The sequence below is a fragment of the Mustela erminea genome, chromosome 12 (assembly GCF_009829155.1).
Source record: "Mustela erminea isolate mMusErm1 chromosome 12, mMusErm1.Pri, whole genome shotgun sequence".
Taxonomy (NCBI): domain Eukaryota; kingdom Metazoa; phylum Chordata; class Mammalia; order Carnivora; family Mustelidae; genus Mustela; species Mustela erminea.
In genome coordinates, this window is record NC_045625.1 from 68,652,543 (window position 1) to 68,674,077 (window position 21,535).

Below are 21,535 nucleotides of genomic sequence, written 5' to 3' on the forward strand. Positions count from 1 at the left end.
AGAGAAACTAAAAAAAAAATTTGCAATAAACAAACCAGCCCTACAAGAAATATTGAAAGGGGTCCTCTAAGCAGAAAGAGCCCAAAAGTAACATAGACCAGAAAGGAACAGAGACAATATACAGTAATAGTCACCTTATAGGCAGTACAATGGTGCTAAATTTGTATCTTCCAATAGTTACCCTGAATGTAAATGGACCGAATGCCCCAATCAAAAGACATAGGGTATCAGATTGGATGAAAAAATAAGACCCATCAATATGCTTTCTGCAGGAGACTCATTTTAGACCCAAAGACACCTCCAAATTTAAAGTGAGGGGGTAGAAAACCATTTATCATGCTAATGGACATCAAAGAAAGCTGGGGTGGCAATCCTTATATCAGACAAATTAGGTTTTAAACCAGAAGACTAATAAGAGATGAGGAAGGACACCATATCATAAAGGATCTATCCAACAAGAAGATCTAACAATAGTAAATATTTATGTCCCTAACATGGGGACAGCCACTTATATAAGCCAGTTAATAACAAGAATCAAAGAAACACATCAACAGTAATACAGTGCTAGTAGGGGACTTAAACACCCTGTCACTGAAATGGACAGATCACCTAAGCAAAAGATCAGCAGGGAAATAGTTTTAAATGACACACGGGTCCAGATGGACATCACAGATAGTTTCAGAACATTCCATCCCAAAACAACAGAATGCACATTCTTCTCTAGAGCACATGGAACATTCTCCAGAATAGATTACATCCTGGGTCACAAATTAGGTCTTAACCAGTATCAAAAGATTAGGATCATTCCCTGCATATTTTTGGACCACGACACTTTGAAACTCGAACTCAACCAGAAGAGGAAGGTTGGAAAGAAGTCAAATATATGGAGGCTAAAGGATGAATGGACGTACTAAAGGATGAATGGGTCAACCGGGAAATTAAATAATTGAAAAAAATTCATGGAAACAAATGAAAATGAAAATAAAACTTCAAAATTTTGGGGATGCAGCAAGGCGGTCCTAAGAGGGAGGTATTTGCAATAAAAGCCTTTCTGAAGAAGCAAGAAAGGTAGAAAGGTACACAGCCTAACCCTACATCTAAAGGAGCTGGAGAAAGAACAGCAAATAAAGCCTGAACCCTGCAGGAGAAGAGAAATAACTAAGATCAGAGCAGAAATCAATGAAATAGAAACCAAAAGAACAGTAGAACAAATCAATGAAACTAGGAGCTGGTTCTTTGAAAGAATTAATCATATTGATAAACCCCTGGCCAGACTAACAAAAAAGAAAAGAGAAAGGACCCAGATTAATAAAATCATGAATGAAAGAGAAGAGATCACAACCAACACCGAAGAAATACAAACATATGAGCAGTACTATATGCCAGCAAATTAGACAATCTGGAAGGAATGGATGCATTCCTAGAGACATGTAAACTACCAAAACCTGAACCAGGAAAAAACCAGGAAACACGAACAGACCCATTACCAGTAAGGAAATTGAAGCAGTAATCAAAAATCTCCTAGCAAAAAAAGAGCCCAGGGCCAGATGGCTTCTTAGGGGAATTCTGCCAAACATTTAAAGAATTAATACCTATTCTTCTAAAGCTCTTCCAAAAAAAAAGAAATGGAAGGAAAACTTTGAAACTCATTTTATGAGTTTCATCAGTTACGAGTTTCAGCAATGAGGCCAGCATTACCTTGGTCCCCAAACCAGATAAAGACCCTACCAAAAAGAATTACAGATCAATATCCCTGATGAACATGGATGTAAAATTTCTCACCAAAATACTAGCAATAGGGTCCAACAGTATATTAAAAGGATTATTCACCATGACAAAGTGGGATTTATTCCTGGGCTGCGAGGTTGGTTCAACATCTGCAAATCAATCAGTGTGATACAATACATTAATAAAAGAAAGGACAGGAACCATGTGATCCTCTCAATAGATGCAGAAAAAACATTTGACAAAGTACAGCATCCTTTCTTGATTAAAACTCTTCACAGTGTAGGGATAGAGTTATTAAGCAGTCAGTGCCACTTACAACTGTACCCAAAACCATAAGATACCTAGGAATAAATCTAACCAAAGAAGCAACAGAAAACTATCAAGTACTCATGAAAGAAACTGAGGAAGACACGAAGAAATGGAAAAACATTCTATGCTCATGGATTGGAAGAACAAATATTGTGAAAATGTGTATGCTACCTAGAGCAATCTACACATTTAATACAGTCTCTATCAAAATACCGTCAACTTTTTTCACAGAAATGAACAAATAATACTAAAATTTTTATGGAACCAGAAAAGACTCCAAGTAGCCAGAGGAATGTTTAAAAAGAAAACGAAGATGATGGCACCACAATTCTGCACTTTAAGCTCTATTACAAAGGTGTCACCATTAAGACAGTTTGGTCCTTAATGGTACAAAAACAGACACACGGATCAATGGAACAGAATAGAAAACCCAGAAAAGGACCCTCAACTCTATCATCAACTAATCTTTGATAAAGCAGGAAAGAATATCCAGTGGAAAAAAGACAGTCTTGGGGCGCCTGGGTGGCTCAGTGGGTTAAAGCCTCTGCCTTCAGCTCAGGTCATGATCCCAGGGTCCTGGGATCGAGCCCTGCATTGGGCTCTCTCTGCTCGGGAGGGAGCCTGCTTCCCTTCCTCTCTCTCTGCCTGCCTCTCTGCCTACTTGTGATCTCTGTCTGTTAAATAAACAAACAAAATACTTTAAAAAAAAAAAGTCTCTTCAACAAATAGTGTTGGGAAAATTGGACAACCACGTGCAGAAGAATGAAACTGGAGCATTTCCTTACACCACACACAAAAATAGACTCATAATGGATGAAAGACCTAAATAGGAGTCAGGAGTCCATTAAAATCCTTGAGGAGAATACAGGACGCAACCTCTTCAATCTCAGTCTCAGCAACTTCTTCCTATATACATCACCAAAGGCAAGGGAAGCAAGAGCAAAAATGAACTTTTTTTTTTTTTTTTAATCAAGATAAAAACCTTTTGCACAGCGAAGCAGTCAACAAAACCAAAAGACAACTGACAGGATAGGAGAAGATATTTGCAAATGACATGTCAGATAAAAGGCTAGTATCCAGGGGCACCTGGGTGGCTCAGTGGGTTAAAGCCTCTGCCTTCGGCTTGGGTCATGATCCCAGGGTCCTGGGATCGAGCCCTACATCGGGCTCTCTGCTCAGTGGGGAGCCTGCTCCCCCCCCCACCCCAACCTGCCTGCCTCTCTGCCTACTTGTGATCTCTATCAAATAAATAAATCTTTAAAAAAATGGCTAATATCCAGAATCTATAAAGAACTTCTCAAACTCAATACCCAAATAATCCAGTCTGAACAGATATTTCTGCAGAGAAGACATCCAGATGGCCAACTGACATATGAAAAAGTGCTCAGCATCACTTGGCATCAGGGAAATACAAATCAAAACCACAATGAGCTACCACCTCACACCAGTCAGAATCGCTAAAATTAACAAATCAGGCAATGACAGAGGTCGGTGAGGATGCAGAGAATGGGGAACCCTCCTACACTGTTGGTGGGAATGCAAGCTGGTGCAGCCACTCTGGAAAACAGATGGAGGTTCCTCAAAAATTTGAAAATACAGCTACCCTACGACCCAGCAATTGCACTCCTGGGTATTTACCCCAAAGATAGAAATGTGATCTGAAGGGGCACGTGCACCCCGGTGTTTATAGCTGCAATGTCCACAATAGCCAAACTATGAAAAGAGCCCAGATGTCCATCGACAGATGAATGGATAACAAAGATGTGGTATGTATATATATAGAATGGAATATTATGCAGCCATCAAAAACATGAAATCGTAACCATTTGCAATGACATGGTTCGAACCGGAGGGTATTAATGCTAAGTGAAATAAGTCAGTTAGAGAAAGACAATTACCATATGATCTCACTGATGTGGAATTTGAGAAACAAGACAAAGGATCATGAGGGAAGAGAGGGAAAAAATGAAAAGATGAAACCAGAGAGAGGCAAAACATAAAGGACTTTTAATCTCAGGAAACAAACTGAAGGTTGCTGGAGTTGGAGGGGTGTGGGAGGGTTGGGGTGGCTGGGTGATGGATATTGGGGAGGGTATGTGTTTGGTGAGCTCTGTGTATTGTGTAAGACTGATGAATCACAGACCTCTACCCCTGAAACAAACAATACATTATATGTTAATTTAAAAAACCATAACATTATTTATGTTGATCATGTTTGGATTATAGTTTTCTGAAGTACAACATATTTGGAAAAGCATATCATATTTGTTTGATATGGTATGATTAAAAGTATGGTGTATGGAGTATCGGGCCGCTGAATTGAGTAATTAAGCCTTTGTTTTTTGCTAGTTTGTTCCAAGCTTTGGATAATTTACTCAGAATAATCGCATTAGTCTTTTACAGTATTACATTAGTCTTCTGTTTGGGAGTGGTTCTAATATCTAAATATTTTGAGATTGGCTTGACATTTAAAATATATTTTTATAAGAACTGAATTATAATTGGTGGTCAGATGATAAAATTTTCCTTTCTATAGTACTAGAGCTATAGCTGTACTCTACCACTGTCTCTGACATAATGCTTTCCAACTTGCTCTATGAAGCACTATGAACTCATACTTGAGTTGCTCTAAAGCCCCTGAGAATCAAGAGTTCCACCCTTGTAATCACCACCTCCTCCCAAAGGTAACCACTATTCTCACTTTGAAACTCTTGATTTTGCCCCTCCCTTTTTTCTTAAACTTTATAGAAGAGAAGTCACAGTTTATCTTCATTTGTGATTGGCTTTTGCTCTGCATTCAGGGATCCATGGTGACATGTGGCTGTAGTTCATTTGTTGTCATCATGTGTACTATCATATTAAGTAAATATACCACAGTTTCTTCTGCAGTTAAAGAACAGTTGAGTTGTTTCAAGTTTTTGGCTAATAAAGAATACTGGTTTGAACTTCCTTGAACATATCTTTTGGTGTACCTGTGGACCTGTTTGTTTGTTAGATATAACTCTGTAAGTGGAATTGTTGGGTCAGTAGAGTAAGCATTGATTCAGCTTCTGCCTCAAAATATTTTTCCAGAATATACCAGCCTGTACTTATGTCTGTAATGTTTGTGGATTCTGGTTGCTCTACATCATTTACAACACTCTACTAGTCTTTCAAGTTGAACCATTCTGTAAGTGTATCGCTGGTTTTAATTTGAAGTTATCTGATTGATAATTAAATAGGAAAAGCAGCTTTTTGTTGTTGTTGTTGTTGTTGTTTTGAAAAGCAGCTTTTCATTTGTGCTAGCCATTTAACTTTAATTTCATGAAGTTCTTGTTTTAGTCTTTTGACCATTTTTTAATTGGGTTGTCTTGATATTTGTACACATCCTGTTGTAAAATCTGGATTCAGGCTCTCTTGATTGTTGGTATTTAAGATGTTTCTCTCTCTTATCTCTGTTAATGATAGTTCAATTTATTGTGCCTTTTTTGTTAAAGATTTTATTTATTTGAGCGAGCACGTGCTAACATGCGTGGCAGCACAAGGGGGAGGAAGGGGCAGGCAGAAAGGGACAAACAGACTCTTCTCTGAGCAGGGAGCCCTATGTGGGGTGTGTTCCCAGGACCCTGAGATCATGACCCGATGAAGGCAGATGCTTAACCAACTGTGCCACCCAGGCACCCCTATTGTGCCTCCCTCCTTTTCTTTCTTTTTTTTTTTTTTTTAAGATTTTTATTTATTTATTTATTTATTTATTTATTTGAGAGAGAGACAGTGAGAGAGAACATGAGAGGCGAGAAGGTCAGAGGGAGAAGCAGACTCCCCATGGAGCTGGGAGCCCGATGTGGGACTCGATCCCGGGACTCCAGGACCGTGACCTGAGCCGAAGGCAGTTGCTCAACCAACTGAGCCACCCAGGCGCCCCCCCCTCCTTTTCTTAATGGTTACTTTTTATGTCCTGCTTAGGACACAGAATTTTCCAGTTGTATAGAATTTTATTGATTTCTCTTTTTGGTACTGTTTAATTGCATGGTAGTATTTAATTTGCATGTGGTCATAGTACATGTTTGGTAAGATTTTCATTTGAAATATGTTGCCCTGCTTTATGGCACAGCATATGGTCTGATTTTATAAATGTACTTAAGAGGAATGTTTATTCTGCAGTTGTTGGGTGCAGTTTTCTACACATTCCATTAGGACATTTGTTAATTATGTTCAAGTCTGTGTGTGTGTGTGTGTGTGTGTGTGTGTGTGTGTGTTTTGGCCTGTTTTATTCTATCAGGTACTGAGGTAAATGTGCTAAAATCTTACTGTACTTTCAGATTTGTCTGTTCTTCTTTGTGGTTATGTTTTGTTTTTATTTTATGTACTTTGAAGCTGTTTTATTATGTATGTATACTTTTAAAGTTTTATCTTGTGAATTTAACACTTCAGAACATTGAAATGTCCTAGTTGCTTTTATGTTAAAGTCTGTTTGTTGATTAGAATAGCCTCACTTTGTTTAGTAATACCCTTTTTATTTTAGTTTTCAGCCTTTCTTTTTTTATTATTAGGCTAGTTTTTCTTCCCTCTTTTAAATTTTTTCTTATTAAGGGTGATTTAAAGTATATAGGGAGTAGATATAGTAAGTTAGACTCTCAGGAATCCTGTACTCAGTTTTGACAGCTAATCTTAAAGCCAGTCTTGTTTGAGGTATATTTTCCCTTAAGGTACCTCCCTCTTCCTCATCATTTTTGTTTTAAAGATTTTATGTATTTATTGAGAGAGGAGGGTGGAGAGCACGGAGCAGAGGGGGAGGGGCAGAGGGAAAGGGAAAGCAGGCTCCATATGGGGCTTGATCCCAGGACACTGGGATCATGACCTGAACTGAAGGCAGAGGCCTAACCAGCAGAACTGCCTAGGCGCCCAGCCCTTCCTCATCATTTTGATGCATCTCTCATGCATTATATCCATTCATTCCTTAGTACTTCAGCATGTATCTCTAAAAAATAAGGACCTTTTATTTACTTTTTTTTTTTTTTTAAAGATTTTATTTATTTATTTGACAGACAGAGATCACAAGTAGGCAGAGAGGCAGGCAGAGTGAGAGAGAGAGGAGGAAGCATCCTCCCTGCTAAGCAGAGAGCCTGATATGGGACTCCATCCCAGGATTCTGGGATCATGACCTGAGCTGAAGGCAGAGGTTTTAACCCACTGAGCCACCCAGGCGCCCTCAAAAATAAGGACCTTTTAAAAAAAATTCATTATCCTGCCTTTGCAGTGAATAATATCTTAATTTCATCGGTTCAAAATTTCTGTTATCTCAGTGATTTTTTTTAGCATAATAATAGTATGAATTTATTTTATGTTTTTGTTTTCAAAAAAAGACTTGTATTTTTTGAGAGCAGCAATTTGAGCGGTGGGTAGAGTTTCCATATCCCCTGCTGCACATCCTCCCCCCTCTCATACCATCAGCATCCCACCCCATAATAGTGCATGTGTTATAATTGATGGGCATCATCACCTGAAGTCCATAGTTTAAGATTCATTCCTTCTTCCCTTTAAATTTTAAAGATTTTAAAAAATTTATTTGAGAGAAAGCTTGAATGGGGGGAGGGGCAGAGGTAGAGGGACAAGCAGACTCTCTGCTGACCTTGGGATCATGACCTGAGACGAAGTTAGATACCCAACCACCCAAGCCACCAAGGTGCTCCCCATGCTTTAAGATACACTTCTGATGTTTTTACGTGCTTTGGGTTTTGACAAAGGTTTAATGACATGTTGCCTATTCATCATCCTTTCCGAACCCCTAGCAACCACTGATCTCATAGTTTTGCTTTTTCCAGAATGTCATATATGTCATATAGTTACAATTATACAATATGTGGACTCTGCAGATTGGCTCCTCAGACTTAGTAATATGTATTTACGATTACTTGATGTTTTTTTCATGGTTTTATGTATGTATATATAGCACTGAGTAATATTCCATTGTCTGGATGTACTACAGTTTATTCATTCACCTACTGAAGAATATCTTGGTTTGCTTCTGATTCTTGACAGTTTTGAATAAAACTGCTATAAATAATTGTGTGCAGGTTTTTGTGTGGACATGAGTTTGCAGCTTTTATCATTTGTTAATACTCTTAGCTTCTGATTTTCTCCTTTTGTATGGACGTAAGTTTTTAAGTTCTTTGGGTAAATAGCAGGGAGTGTGATTGCTGGATCAAGTGGTAAGAGCTTTATCAAAAACTGTCAGACTGGCCTCCAAAGTATACCAAATGGTGCCTCATCAGCAGTGAATAAGAGTTCCTTTTCTACATCCGTGCTGGCATCTAGTGTTGTATTTTGGATTTGGACATTCTGTAATAAGAATGTAGCGTGATCCTTAGTTTTTTTTGTTTTTGTTTTTGTTTTTTCCCCAGTTCCTTAAAGACATATGATGTGGAGCATCTTTTCATGTGCTTGTTTGCATTTTGTATATCATTTTTGGTGAGGTGTCTGTTAAAGTCTTTTGCCCATTTTTAAAATCAGGTTGTTTAATTTTGTTATTGTTGGGTGTTAGTTCTTTGTATATATTTTTTAAAGATTTTATTTATTTGAGAGCGAGTGAGAGAGAGAGAGCGCATGAGCATGGGAAGGAGGGAAGGGTAGAGGGTGAGGGAGAAGAGACTCAACCTCTGAGCAGGAAGCCTGAGGTAGGGGCTGGATCCTAGGACCCAGAGATATGACCTGAGCTGAAGGCAGTTGCTTAACCAACTGAGCTACCCAGGTGCCCCACTTCTTTCTGTATTTTGGATAATAGCCCTTATCAGATGTGTCTTTTGCAAATATTTTCACTCCATCTGGCTTGTTTCTCATTTGCTTAAAAAGATTAATTTTTTGAAATCTTGCCATTTGCGACGACCTGGATGGAACTAGAGGGTATCAAGCTTAGTGAAATAAGTCAGTCAGAGAAAGACAACTATCATATGATCTCCCTGATATGAGGAAGTGGAAATGCAACATGGGGGGTTGCGGGGGTAGGAGAAGAATAAATGAAGTAAGATGGGATCGGGAGGGAGACAAACCATATGTGACTCTTAATCTCACAAAACAAACTGAGGGTTGCTGGGGGGAGGGAGGTCAGGAGAGGGGGGTGGGGTTATGGACATTGGGGAGGGTATGTGCGATGGTGAGTGCTGTGAAGTGTATAAACCTGGCGATTCACAGACCTGTACCCCTGGGGATAAAAATACATTATATGTTTATAAAAAAATAAAAAATAAATTAAAAAAAAAGAATTTTTGAAGTGGAATGCAGATAAGACATTGCAAGTGACTGGTAAGTTTCTTGTTTCTTTGTTTCCTTTTCCTGTTATCTCTCTCTTTCTTTTCCTGCCCTGTTGAATTGACTGGGACTTTGCATACTGTGTTGAGTAGAGTGGTGGTGCTGGCGTGCTGGGGGTGGATATCATTACTTTGTTCCCGATCTTAGTGGGAAAGCATTCACCATTAAGTATGATGTTAATTGCACATATTTCCTTGATGCACTTTATCAGGTCTAAGTAGTGCCCTTTTATTCCTAATTTGCTGAGACTTTCATCATGAATGAATGTTGTCACATGCGTTTTTTTTACTGTTGACTCATAAGATTGTATGGTTTTTCTTCCTTTGTCTGTTGATATAAATTAATTTTCAAATGTTGGCTTAGCCTCTTGTTTCTCCATATAGTGCTGGATGATTGTGGAGATTTTCTACGTTTGTTTTCCTGAGGGATTTTGGTTTGTAGTTGTCTTCTATTTTGTTTTCTTGCTTTGGTTATCAGGGTATTGGCCTCATGAAATGAGTTGAGAACATTTCCCTCTTGTATTTTCAAAAGAGATTGAATGAGTTCTGGTAGCTTGACTCTGAAGAAATTGACTTGTTTCATCGAAGTTGTCATATACATATGTGTGTGGAGTGTCCCTTATCCTTTTACTGTTCAAGAAATCTGTAGTCTTTCCCCTCTGTTGTTCTAATATTGTTAATTTGTGTCTTGCTGTTTTTTCTTGGTCAATCTAGCTAGATTTTCTTTTTTTAATGAATTTTACTTATATTTAAAAGATTTTTCTCTTACTCTGTTTTTATTTTGTTGATTTCTGCTTTTTAAGATTTTATTTATTTGACAGAGAGATCACAAGTAGGCAGAGAGGTAGGCAGAAAGAGGGGGGGGAAGCAGGCTCCCTGCTGAGCAGAGAGCCTGATGTGGGGCTCAATCCCAGGACCCTGAGATCATGGCCTGAGCCAAAAGCAGAGGCTTAACCCACTGAGTCACTCAAGCACCCCTGGTTTCTGCTTTTTTAATATTAATTCCTCACTTGAGTTTCATTTGCTCTTTGACTTTTTTAAAGGTTAAAACTTAGATTACAGATTGTGATCTTTCTTCTTAAATATAAGTCTTTAATATTATACATTTCCCTAGGCATTGGTTTAGCTGAATCTCACAAATTTTGACATACCTTAGCTTCATTTTCGTTTAGTTGGAAGTCCTTTCTTTCTATTCAAGACTTCCTTTTTATCCATGAATTATTTAGAAGTATTTTGTTAACTTGCAGATTTTCTCGATATCTTCTGTTACTGATTTTTAATATAATTCCAGTATTATCAGGGAATATATTTACATTATTTTAAATTTCCAAGGTTTTTCTGTTATCCAGTTTATGGTCTCTCTTGGTGAGGGTTCCATATGTACTTAAAAAGTTTCATTTTCAGGGTGCCTGGGTGACTCAGTTGGTTAAGCATCAGACTCTTTTTTTTTTTTTTTTAAGATTTTATTTATTTATTTGACAGACAGAGATCACAAGTAGGCAGAGAGGCAGGCAGAGAGAGAGGGGAGGAAGCAGGCTCCCTGTGGAGCAGAGAGCCCGCGGGGCTCGATCCCAGGACCCTGGGATCATGACCTGAGCTGAAGGCAGAGTCCTTAACCCACTGAGCCACCCAGACGCCCCAAGCATCAGATTCTTGATGTCAGCTCAGGTCTTGATCTCAAGGCATGAGTTGAAGGCCTGCCTTGGGCTCCATGCTGGGCATGGAGCTACTTAAAAAAATTTCATTTTCATCTACAGGTTCTTCTCTGCTTTTTCCTCCTTAGCAACTTGTTTGTTGAGAATTGTGTGTGTGTGAGGTTGTATTTTTTGATGACATTTAATATGGGGTTTTTTTTTTATCATCTTCATTTTTGGGGAACATTTGTTGTTCTACCTAGAGCAGGCAGTGGTCCTTTAATTTTAGTGTGCGGCAAAATTACCTGTGGGGCTTTGTTAAAAAACCATAGATTGTGGAGCCGCATCCCTGGGGTTTCTGATTTGGTAGGTCTGGGCTGGGGACTGAGAATTTGCATTTCTACCAAGTTAACCTAGTAATGGTGAATGTTGCTCATCTGGGGGTGGTACTTTGAAAAGTACAGCTCTAGGGCAGTTTTGCAACCTTGTCAATATTGCCATTTGAATTGGGTAGTTCTTTGTTGTTGGGACTATCCTGTGCATTGTAGGAGGTATAGCAGCATGTCTGGTCTCTACCCACCAGATGACAGTGGTTGTGATGAGCAGAAATATCTTCAGACTTTGCCAGATGCTTCCCGGGGGGATAGAAGCACCCACCCTGATTTGGTATCACTATTCTAGGGTGCTTGGGAAAAACTCTTATGTCCATATCTTTAAATATTTTTCTTTTAGGATAGGTAGATTCTCTTGGAGACACTATAATATTAATGGTCTTCCTGCCCGATGGTGAAGACCTCCTGCCAGTGTTCTGTTTGATAGATATGGGGTGAAGGAGGAAAAGGCTCAGCGTCTGCTAGGTCTGTGTTTACTTAATTTTCTTCATTTAGTATTACACTCTTGTTTCCACTTTGCAATGAAATGCAATGAAAACAGATTCCAGACTCTCTGTTCCCTTTCCAGAGAAGAAAAATCCTCTGACCTTTGGTCGGGTTTGAGGAGGGGCAAGTATTTGCTTAGTATGAAGTGAGGAGATGTCTGCTTCTGAGACTTGGAAGTAGTCCTCTTTGTTTTAGCCTTTAGGCATCTCTCAACGCATGACCCCCTTCCCTCAGCCTCAGTCTTCTGGGAATTCCAGGGATTGAATTAGTGATTATTGTTCTGCATTGCTAGTTTAGAATTCAGTTCTCTTGGGTCTGCTAAATTAATTGATCAGGTGTCCACCTGATGTCCAGCTTTAAAATTTTGTTCCAGTTGAGACTAAAAGGTCTCAGTTTGTTCTGTCATCTCTTTTTGCTAATCCTATCTTGGGAATAGATTTGTATCTGGAATATATAAAGAATTTTTGAGGGGTGCCTGGCTGGCTCAGTCAGAAGAGCACATGATTCTTGATCTTGGGGTTGTGAGTTCAAGCCCCACATTGGTGTAGAGATTACGTAAATAAATAAAATTTAAAAAAAAAGAATTTTTGTAACTCAGTAATAAAAAGACAAACCAATATAAAAAAGGGCAAGGAATCTGAATAAAAAATTCTCCCAAGAAGATATATAAATAAGCACATGAACAGATGTTCAGTGTCAGGAGCTGTAGCAAATCAAAACTACTGGGATGGCTAGAATTAAAAAGTCAGATAATAAATATTGGTGAGGATGTGGATTATATACTGCTGGTGGGAATGTACAACCACTTGTTGTGGTTGGGAATGTATAGCCACTAAGTGGTCCAGCCACTTAGAATAACACTTTGGTGATTCCTCAAATGGTTAAATGAAGAGATACATATGACCCAGTAATTCTACATCAAGATATATACTAAAGAGAAATGAAAACCTATGTCCACACCAAAACTTGTATATGAATGTTTATAACAGCATTATTTCTAAGAGCCCAAAGGTGGAAACAAACCAGATATCCATCAGTTGATGAATGGCTAAACAAAGTGTATGTCCATGCATGGAATAGTATTTGGCCATAAAAAGTAAGGAAGTTCTAGTACATGCTACAGCATGGGTGAACCTTGAAAACATTATGCTAAGTAAAAGAAGCTAGTTACAAAGACTGCGTATTATATAATTGCATTTATGTGAAATGTCAAGCCTGGGGGAAATTTGTTGAGGTAGAAAGTAGATTAGTGTTTTTTTTTTCTTTTTAAAGATTTTATTTATTTATTTGACAGAGACGCAGTGAGGACAGGGGGACACAAGCAGGGGGAGTGGGAGAGGAAGAAACGGGTTTCCTGCTGAGCAGGGAGCCTAATGCGAGGTTTGATCCCAGGACCCCGGGATTTTGACTTGAGGCGAAGGCAGATGCTTAATAAGTGAGCTACCCAGGTGCCCCACATTAGTGGTTTCTTAAGGGTTACAGTGATGGGGGAATAGGGAGATAATAACTAAAGGGTATTAGTTTCCTTTAGAGAAGATGAAAATGTTCTAAAATTCTGGTGGTGATTGCATGTATCTCTGAATATACTGAAAACGATTGAACTGTATCCTTTAAATGGGCAAACTGTATGGTACGTGAGTTATACCTCTATAAAACTTTAAAAACTCCTTTACTATTTTAGTGGGGATTTAACAGGATGTAAGAGTAGATGTGTTTCATTTACCTTCAGAAAGGCATTTTACCTTCAAATCTTAAAATATGCTAAAATGCTATATGATTATGGGTTAGACAAAGCATTTGTTTCAGAATGACATATAAGGGATATTAAAGATTCTGAAAATGTTTTCTTTAAGGCTAGGAAAATACATTTAGATTTAAATTAATCTCGTTTTACTGAAACAGATTATAGTTTATCTGGGTGGATTAGTCCTTGAAGTCCTAACCTGGGAGTTTATTAGCCTGTCATGGAGAGGGACATATTGAGCCTGTCTTTGTTTCTGTATCTGAAATAGGATTAAAACCCATCTACCTCAGAGTTATTGAGGAGTAAAAGAGCTGGCATTGTAGTAGCTACATTTTGTTGACCACCTTCAATGTGTTTGATGCTTGCATTTTACATACATGTCATTCAGTCCTGGGAAACCTTAGTGTTCTGTGGCACCTGGGTGGCTCAGATGGCTAAAAGTCTGACTTTGGCTCAGGTCTTGATCTCAGTGTTGTGGGATCTAGTCTCCAGTCTCTTGAGTTGGGCTCCCTGTCAACAGGGAGTCTGCTTCCCGCTCTGTCTCGCCTCTCTATCATCTTCACTTTCTCGATCTCTCAAAGAAATAAAATCTTTAAAAAAAAGAAAATAGAAAAATACAAAACCATGTATTCTGCTGCTCATTACATTGTTGCTATTTCTAGTAGCTATCAAAGGAAAAAGTGACATGTCAGTAATAGGAGAATGGTTAAATTATTGATTGGCCTCTATAGGATATTATCAAACAGTATTTTACAAAGATTTCTTTAGTTGTTTGGAAATTGTTATCTTCGGTAAAAAGGTCATGTATTTTCAGGTGAAGGAAGGTGAGCTCAGATGGAAAAGCTCCAAAATATTTACTGTAACATAATTTTGAATTATCTTTTTGATTAAAAAACAGTTACACTGAGTGTTCATACGCAAAGGTAGAGTCTGATGACCTTTAATGCACTTCTCATTTTCAACAATGATTGACATATATAGTCTGTCTTGTTTTATTTATATCCCTCTGCACTTCCCCTTCCCTGCCTTCTGCAAGATTTTATAAAATCTCAGGTATTATTTAATGTTTTATTTCCAAAACATTCCCTTGGTGATCGTGCCTTCATCTGCTGAAACCCATTTCTGTAGGGCATAGGGAAGAGTGGTTTAGGATGTGATTCTTCTCAGAATTTGGACTGATTCTATGAGGTAGTCTGTTAACATAGATTCCTTGGCCTACTCTGAGATTTCCTGATTTGGAGGGTGGAGTAAAGCCTAAGCGTACAGGTGATTGTGATACAGATATGAAAAAATAACACTGATCTAAATAAATAAGGTTTTTTAAAAAATAGTATGAAAATCTTTTCTCTGTTTTTGCTTGTTATTGTCCCTGGAAACCCTTTCCTCGGGTTTTTTTTTGGTTGCTTCCTAATCTTTCTTTAGGTTTCATTGCAAAGCTTTCTTTAATTGCCCTTATGCTGCTTCTGTACTTTGTGGTTTACTTGACTAACTCTTTTCATTGCTGTCCTTCAAGGAAAGATTTTTGCTCTGTATTTTTGCATGTCGATAATACTCTATGTGTGTTTGTGTAGATGATAGTTCTTGTTAATGCTGAAGGAAAAGGTGGGGAGGAACTAGGTATATAATAGGCTGAGAAAATGAGGTTGGCTGTATATGTATTCAGCTAGAATGGAGCAGGACTGGAGATGGAAAGCTGAGGCTTAGATTATTGTAAATGTGGTAGCAGCTATGTGTGGCTTGAACTACAGTTAACACCACTGACACAAAAAGAACAAGGATATTGGGAAGAAATGAGTTGTCAGGCCTTAACAGAAAGTTGAATATAGGACATGTGTACTTAAAATAACACCTTAGTGTTGGAGATGAGTGAAATGTTAGTACTCATTTCCCACCATGATTAAGATACTGACGCAGAAAAAAATCTATCTTTATATTGTTTGAATTGTTGCAGTATCTGTCAAAAGGGGCCTTTTTGTAGTACTAGTAGAAACTAGACTAGGTGGTGGTATGCAAACACTTGTAATAATTATTTTATTTTTATCTTACTTAGTTCAAGGAAGAAATTTCTAAACGTTTCAAATCACATACTGACCAACTTGTGTTGATATTTGCTGGAAAAATTTTAAAAGATCAAGATACTTTGAGTCAGCATGGAATTCACGATGGGCTTACCGTTCACCTTGTCATAAAAACACAAAACAGGTATGTTTTTAGAAGACCTAGAGCTTTAGATGTGATGTATATACAGTTTATACTGTTTATACAGTTAACCCTTGAATACTAGAGGAGTTAGGGGCACCAATCGCCATTAGTCAAAAATCTGAGTATACCTTTTGACTCCCTCACAGTTTTATCTAGCCTGCTGTTGAGTGGAAGACTTGCTGGTAATGTAAACAGTTGATTAAATATTTTGTATGTTACATGTATTATATACTGTTTTCATACTATAAGCTAGAGAAAAATGTTATTAAGAAAATCGTAAGGAGAGGGACGCCTGGGTGGCTCATTTGGTTAAGCCACTGCCTTCGGCTCTCAGGTCATGATCCCAGGGTCCTGGGATCGAGTTCTGCATCGGGCTCCTTGCTCAGCAGGGAGCCTGCTTCTCTCTTCACCTCTGCCTGCTTGTGCACGTGTGTGCGCGCTCTCGCTCTCTGACAAATAAATACAATCTTTAAAAAAAAAAAATCACAAGGAGAATACATTTATAGTACTGTTCTGTGTTTATTGAAAAAAATTGAAGTATAATTGGACATCTGTAGTTCAGACCTGTGTTGTTCAAGAGTTAGCTGTATTTCTTAAAAAAAAAACAAACAGTCTTGGGCTCTTGGGTGACTCAGTTGCTTAAGCATCTGCCTTCTGCTCAGATCATGAGCTCAGGGGTGTGGGATTGAGCCCCATGTTGGGCTTCCTTGCTCAATGGGGTGTCTGCTCCCTCTCTCTCAGATAAATAAATAAGATCTTTTAAAAGAATGAAGGAAAAAAAAAACAGTCTTGGCTTTAATGGCTTTCTCTGCCATTAATATTTAGATAGATTAAAATTAATTTATTTGTTGTTGATAACAAGTTAAAAAAAAACAAATGATTCAGTAATGCTGATGCTTACACATTGATATTTTAGGGAGTTCATCAGTATTAAGTCATATTTCTAAATTAAGTCATAATTCTGAATTGTTTGAATTACAGAATAAGCAAATTAATGTGTTTTTAGTGATGCTTTTTGTTTTAGGGAGACTTGGGGATAAGCTCATAGGTGTCTCATCTCCTTGGCAAACCACAAATGAATACCCATTTTAACAGTTTTTTTTAAGATTTTATTTATTTGAGAGAGAGAGTGCAAGAGTGAGCAAGCACTAGTGGGGTGGGCGGAGGGAGAGGGAGAAGCAGACTCCCTGCTCAGCGGGGAGCCTAATGTGGGACTCAATCCCAGGACCCTGGATCATGACCTGAGCCAAAGGCTGATGCTTAACTGACTGAGCCACCCAGGTGCCTCTCCTGAAGACATTTTATGTGTTATTAAATAACACAGCATGTCTGGTATAATCATTTAATTGAAGTCCTACAGAATACATAGGCATGACAGTTGGTGACTGGTTCTCAGCAGTTGTAAGACAGATCTTGACTTTAGAAATGTTCTGACGAAAAAAATGTATGTCTTAGAATTGAGTGAGATTCAGAACTCTTAACTGGTATCAGATAGAAGGGGTTTCCAGAAAGTGTATTTTTTTACCTAGAAATAATATTAAGGATTAAATTAATACAAGTTATTACTAGTATTGATTTCTCAGTCTCCTTTTGGTGACATCTTTTTATTTTTAACTTTTAACAATTTCAGGAGGGCTGAGTAGAACCGCCTCCCAGTCCTGAAGAACTTGGAAGGGAGTAGATAAAATTTGCTCATATAGTCAAGCTTTAATGGGTGTGATTACTCACTGATTTCTCCTCTTTGGGGTGACCTGTCTCCGTATCTTACATTATCATTATGATTGTAGTGAAATATTTATATACCTATACTAGGGGGGAGCAGTTAAAGTATAACTTGTATAGGGTTTTTCTATGTTTCTTTATATTTATGTTCTTAATGCTTAGTTATCTCAGATGTTTACCTTATGACAATTTGAATTGGTCTAAAAACTTACAGTTTTGTTTCTGAGAATTCTGGAAATTTCAGAGGTTCTTTTAAAAATAATTAGTTCCACTCTTTACACCATGATTTGGTTATTTTTCCTAGGCCTCAGGATCATTCAGCTCAGCAAACAAATACCAGTGGAAGCAACGTTACCACATCATCAGCTCCTAGTACTAACTCCACATCTGGTTCTGCCACTAGCAACCCTTTTGGTTTAGGTAAGTGTCTTTAGTTATTTTACAGGGATAGGGAAAAAACCTGTTCTTCACCCAGGGTGGTTTTGGATAAAATGATAGAATTAAACACTAAATCACTTCACTTCAACAATTATGTCTAAAGTTATTCTTTAATTGTAGGTATTAAGGAAGTAGTTGGGAATACAGATGTGCTTTGTTAGCTCACATTTACATTTAATAAGTGATAACTTGGTGGCACTTTTTTTTAAAAAAAAAAAAATAATGAAAGAGATGAGGTGCCTGGGTGGCTCAGTGGGTTAAAGCCTCTGCCTTCTGCTCAGGTCATGATCTCAGGGTCTTGGGATCGAGCCCCACATCGGGCTCTCTGCTCAGCGGGGAGCCTGCTTTCTCCTCTCTCTCTGTCTGCCTCTCTGCCTACTTGTGGTCTCTGTCTGCCACATAAATATATAAAACATAAAAAAATAATAATAATGAAAGAGATGTAAGCATATGTGTACCTGATCTGACTTACCACATCATTGAATCTAAGGAAAATTAGCTAATTGTTGATCATAAGCTAAGCTAACCCCCTGAGTAGTTTTCTTGATTTGAAAATGAGGGACTCAGACCTCCATTAGTGTCTTAAACTCAGTGGGGAGCTGGGGCCTAGGAGCAAGTCCATTGGCTAAGAAGCTCCTGCATCAGCCAAAACCACTTTTCTTTTTTTTATTTTTTATTTTTTTATTTTTATTTTATTTTATTTTATTTTATTTTATTTATTTTTTTTTTTAAAGATTTTATTTATTTATTTGACAGAGAGAAATTACAAGTACACTGAGAGGCAGGCAGAGAGAGAGAGAGAGAAGGAAGCAGGCTCCCTGCTGAGCAGAGAGCCCGATGCGGGACTCGATCCCAGGACCCTGAGATCATGACCTGAGCCGAAGGCAGCGGCCTAACCCACTGAGCCACCCAGGCGCCCCAAAATCACTTTTCTTATTATCAGTTTTAAACTGAGATTCTGTAGAAGGTCTTGTTGGGGAAAAAGATTATTCTGAAATTAACAGACACTGAACGATAGTTAAATGGTTTGATGCCTCTTTCAGTTAAGTTGTATAATAGTACTTTGCAAAGACATTTAAAAAAATATGTACATTTTTCACGTATCAAGGATCATACCTTCCCTTACTTTCAGAAAAAGTTTTTTAGTAATTTACTCCTACTGTGCCAACTATGTTGGTTACCTTTTAGGGTATGACAGGATTTCACATTTTCTTTTCCTTTTTTTTTTTTTTTTTAAACTTTTACATTTTTGCTGCTCTTGTTTTCTAGGATGATCTTAGGGTAAATGTATCTCTTCTGGCAAGTTTTAGATGGCAGAATCATTGGCATGAATAGTCTAGAGAGATAAGTATGAAATGTTCAGGGTCATGAAAGTTATTGTTGAAGTAAATGGTCTTCCCTCTTCCCTCATTTTATAGGCAAAGAAATTGAAGCCCAGACAGCCTTTTATAATTTGTCTGAGGCCATACATCTCTCCATTTCCTTCATTTCTAGTCTCATTCCTATCCCCTCCTATCTCCATTGCTTTTCTTCATCATTTATTCCATTTACCTCCTATAGTTATTCTTTTTTGGTGCTTCTTCTCATGAAGGCCTCTCCCATGTATAAAAGTTACAGACCCACCACCACCCTTTCCTTGGTTTCTCTTCTTAGCTGTTTTTGGAAGAGACATTTTACTTTTTCTGTCTTTATTTCCCTTTCACTAAGTTTGCTGTGGTTTCCCTCTCCCCCCAATCACTTCATTGAAAATTCACTTGATAAGGTCACCATTGACCTCTTGGCTTGCCAAATTTAGTGGACACATTTTTGTTTTAATTAAGTTTCTCAGTCCTGACCAGTCTATCCTTGAAATATTCTTCCTTTAACTCCTATTACTGTTTTTCCCTGGTTAGTTTTCTGGCTTTTTTTTTTTTTTCTCCCTTTTTTGGTCTCATTTATGGGTTTCTTTTCTTCAGATTGGTATTCCTCAGAGTATTGCCTTTTCTTTCTTCTTGTTAAGATATTATTTTCTGGGATGCCTGGGTGGCTCAGTCGGTTCAGTGGCTGCCTTCGGCTCAAGTCATGATCCCAGCGTCCTGGAATTGAGTCCTGCATTGGGCTCCGTGCTCTGCAGGGAGTCTGCTTCTCCCTCTGCCTCTGCCTGCCACTCTCCCTGCCTGTACTCTTTGTCTCTCTGACAAATAAATAAATGAAATCTTCTTTTTTTTTTAATATTTATTTATTTGAGAGGCAGAGAGAGACAATGAAAGAGAGAGAGCATGAGAGAAGAGAAGTCAGTGGGAGAAGCAGACTTCTGCTGAGCAGGAAGCCTGATGTGGGACTCGATCCTGGGACTCCAGGATCATGACCTGAGCCAAAGGCAGTCGCTCAACCAACTGAGCCACCCAGGCGCCCCAATAAATGAAATCTTAAAAAAAAAAAAAAAAAAAGACATTATCTTCCTCCTGTATCTCGGTGACTCTCAAGTCTTTACCTCAACCATAGCATTTACAAACTCCATGTCCTGTGTTCAGCTCTCCTCTTTGATATGTCTTGATGTTCTCTAGTACTTTGGCCTGTGTGTCTTCTCAGAAAGCAAAGGAAAACAAATGCAGAAACTTATCTTGCCTCTCAAAGTACTACCTGTTCCCCACTGAATCTCTCCACATCTCTTCTCCGTCCCATCCCATGCAAATACTCCCTGTTGTTACTGCCTTGATGCAACTCCTTCACTTTAAAAAATCTGTAATGTTTACTCTATAGTCATTTCCACACTGTTATTAGAATAAGAACATCTGAAGTGACTGTTCTGCTTAAAATCTATCAAGGGATTATGATTTAGCTTTTGCCTACCTCTCCATTCTCATTTCTTAACAAAGCTCAACAGTTTTTTTTTTTTTTTAATTTCTTTTCAGCATAACAGAATTCATTGTTTATGCACCACACCCAGTGCTCCATGCAATACGTGCCCTCCATAATACCCACCACCTGGCTCCCCCAACCTCCCACCCCGCCCTTTCAAAACCCTCAGGTTGTTTTTCAGAGTCCATAGTCTCTCATGGTTCACCTCCCCTTCCAGTTTCCCTCAACTCCCTTCTCCTCTCCATCTCCCCATGTCCTCCATGTTATTTGTTATGCTCCACAAATAAGTGAAACCATATGATACTTGACTCTCTCTGCTTGACTTATTTCACTCAGCATAATCTCTTCCAGTCCTGTCCATGTTGCTACAAAAGTTGGGTATTCATCCTTTCTGATGGAGGCATAATACTCCCTAGTATATATGGACACATCTTCCTTATCCGTTCATCCGTTGAAGGGCATCTTGGTTCTTTCCACAGTTTGGCGACCGTGGCCATTGCTGCTATAAACATTAGGGTACAGATGGCCCTTCTTCTCACTACATCTGTATCTTTGGGGTAAATACCCAGTAGTGCAATTGCAGGGTCATAGGGAAGTTCTATTTTTAATTTCTTAAGGGATCTCCGCACAGTTCTCCAAAGAGGCTGCACCAACTTGCATTCCCACCAACAGTGTAAGAGGGTTTCCCTTTCTCCACATCCTCTCCAACACACGTTGTTTCCTGTCTTGCTAATTTTGGCCATTTTAACTGGT

At 38.4% G+C, this 21,535-nt stretch overlaps 1 protein-coding gene across 2 annotated transcripts in view; it reads left to right on the plus strand.

Annotated features, from left to right (window-relative positions):
• Positions 1-21,535, plus strand: part of UBQLN1 (ubiquilin 1) — a 53,850-nt gene that overhangs the window by 12,699 nt on the left and 19,616 nt on the right. For both annotated transcript variants that reach the window (XM_032306892.1, XM_032306893.1), the window contains exons 2-3: positions 15,630-15,781; positions 17,808-17,923. In XM_032306892.1, coding sequence (XP_032162783.1) covers positions 15,630-15,781; positions 17,808-17,923 — 268 coding nt within the window. The remainder of the gene's footprint in view (positions 1-15,629; positions 15,782-17,807; positions 17,924-21,535) is intronic.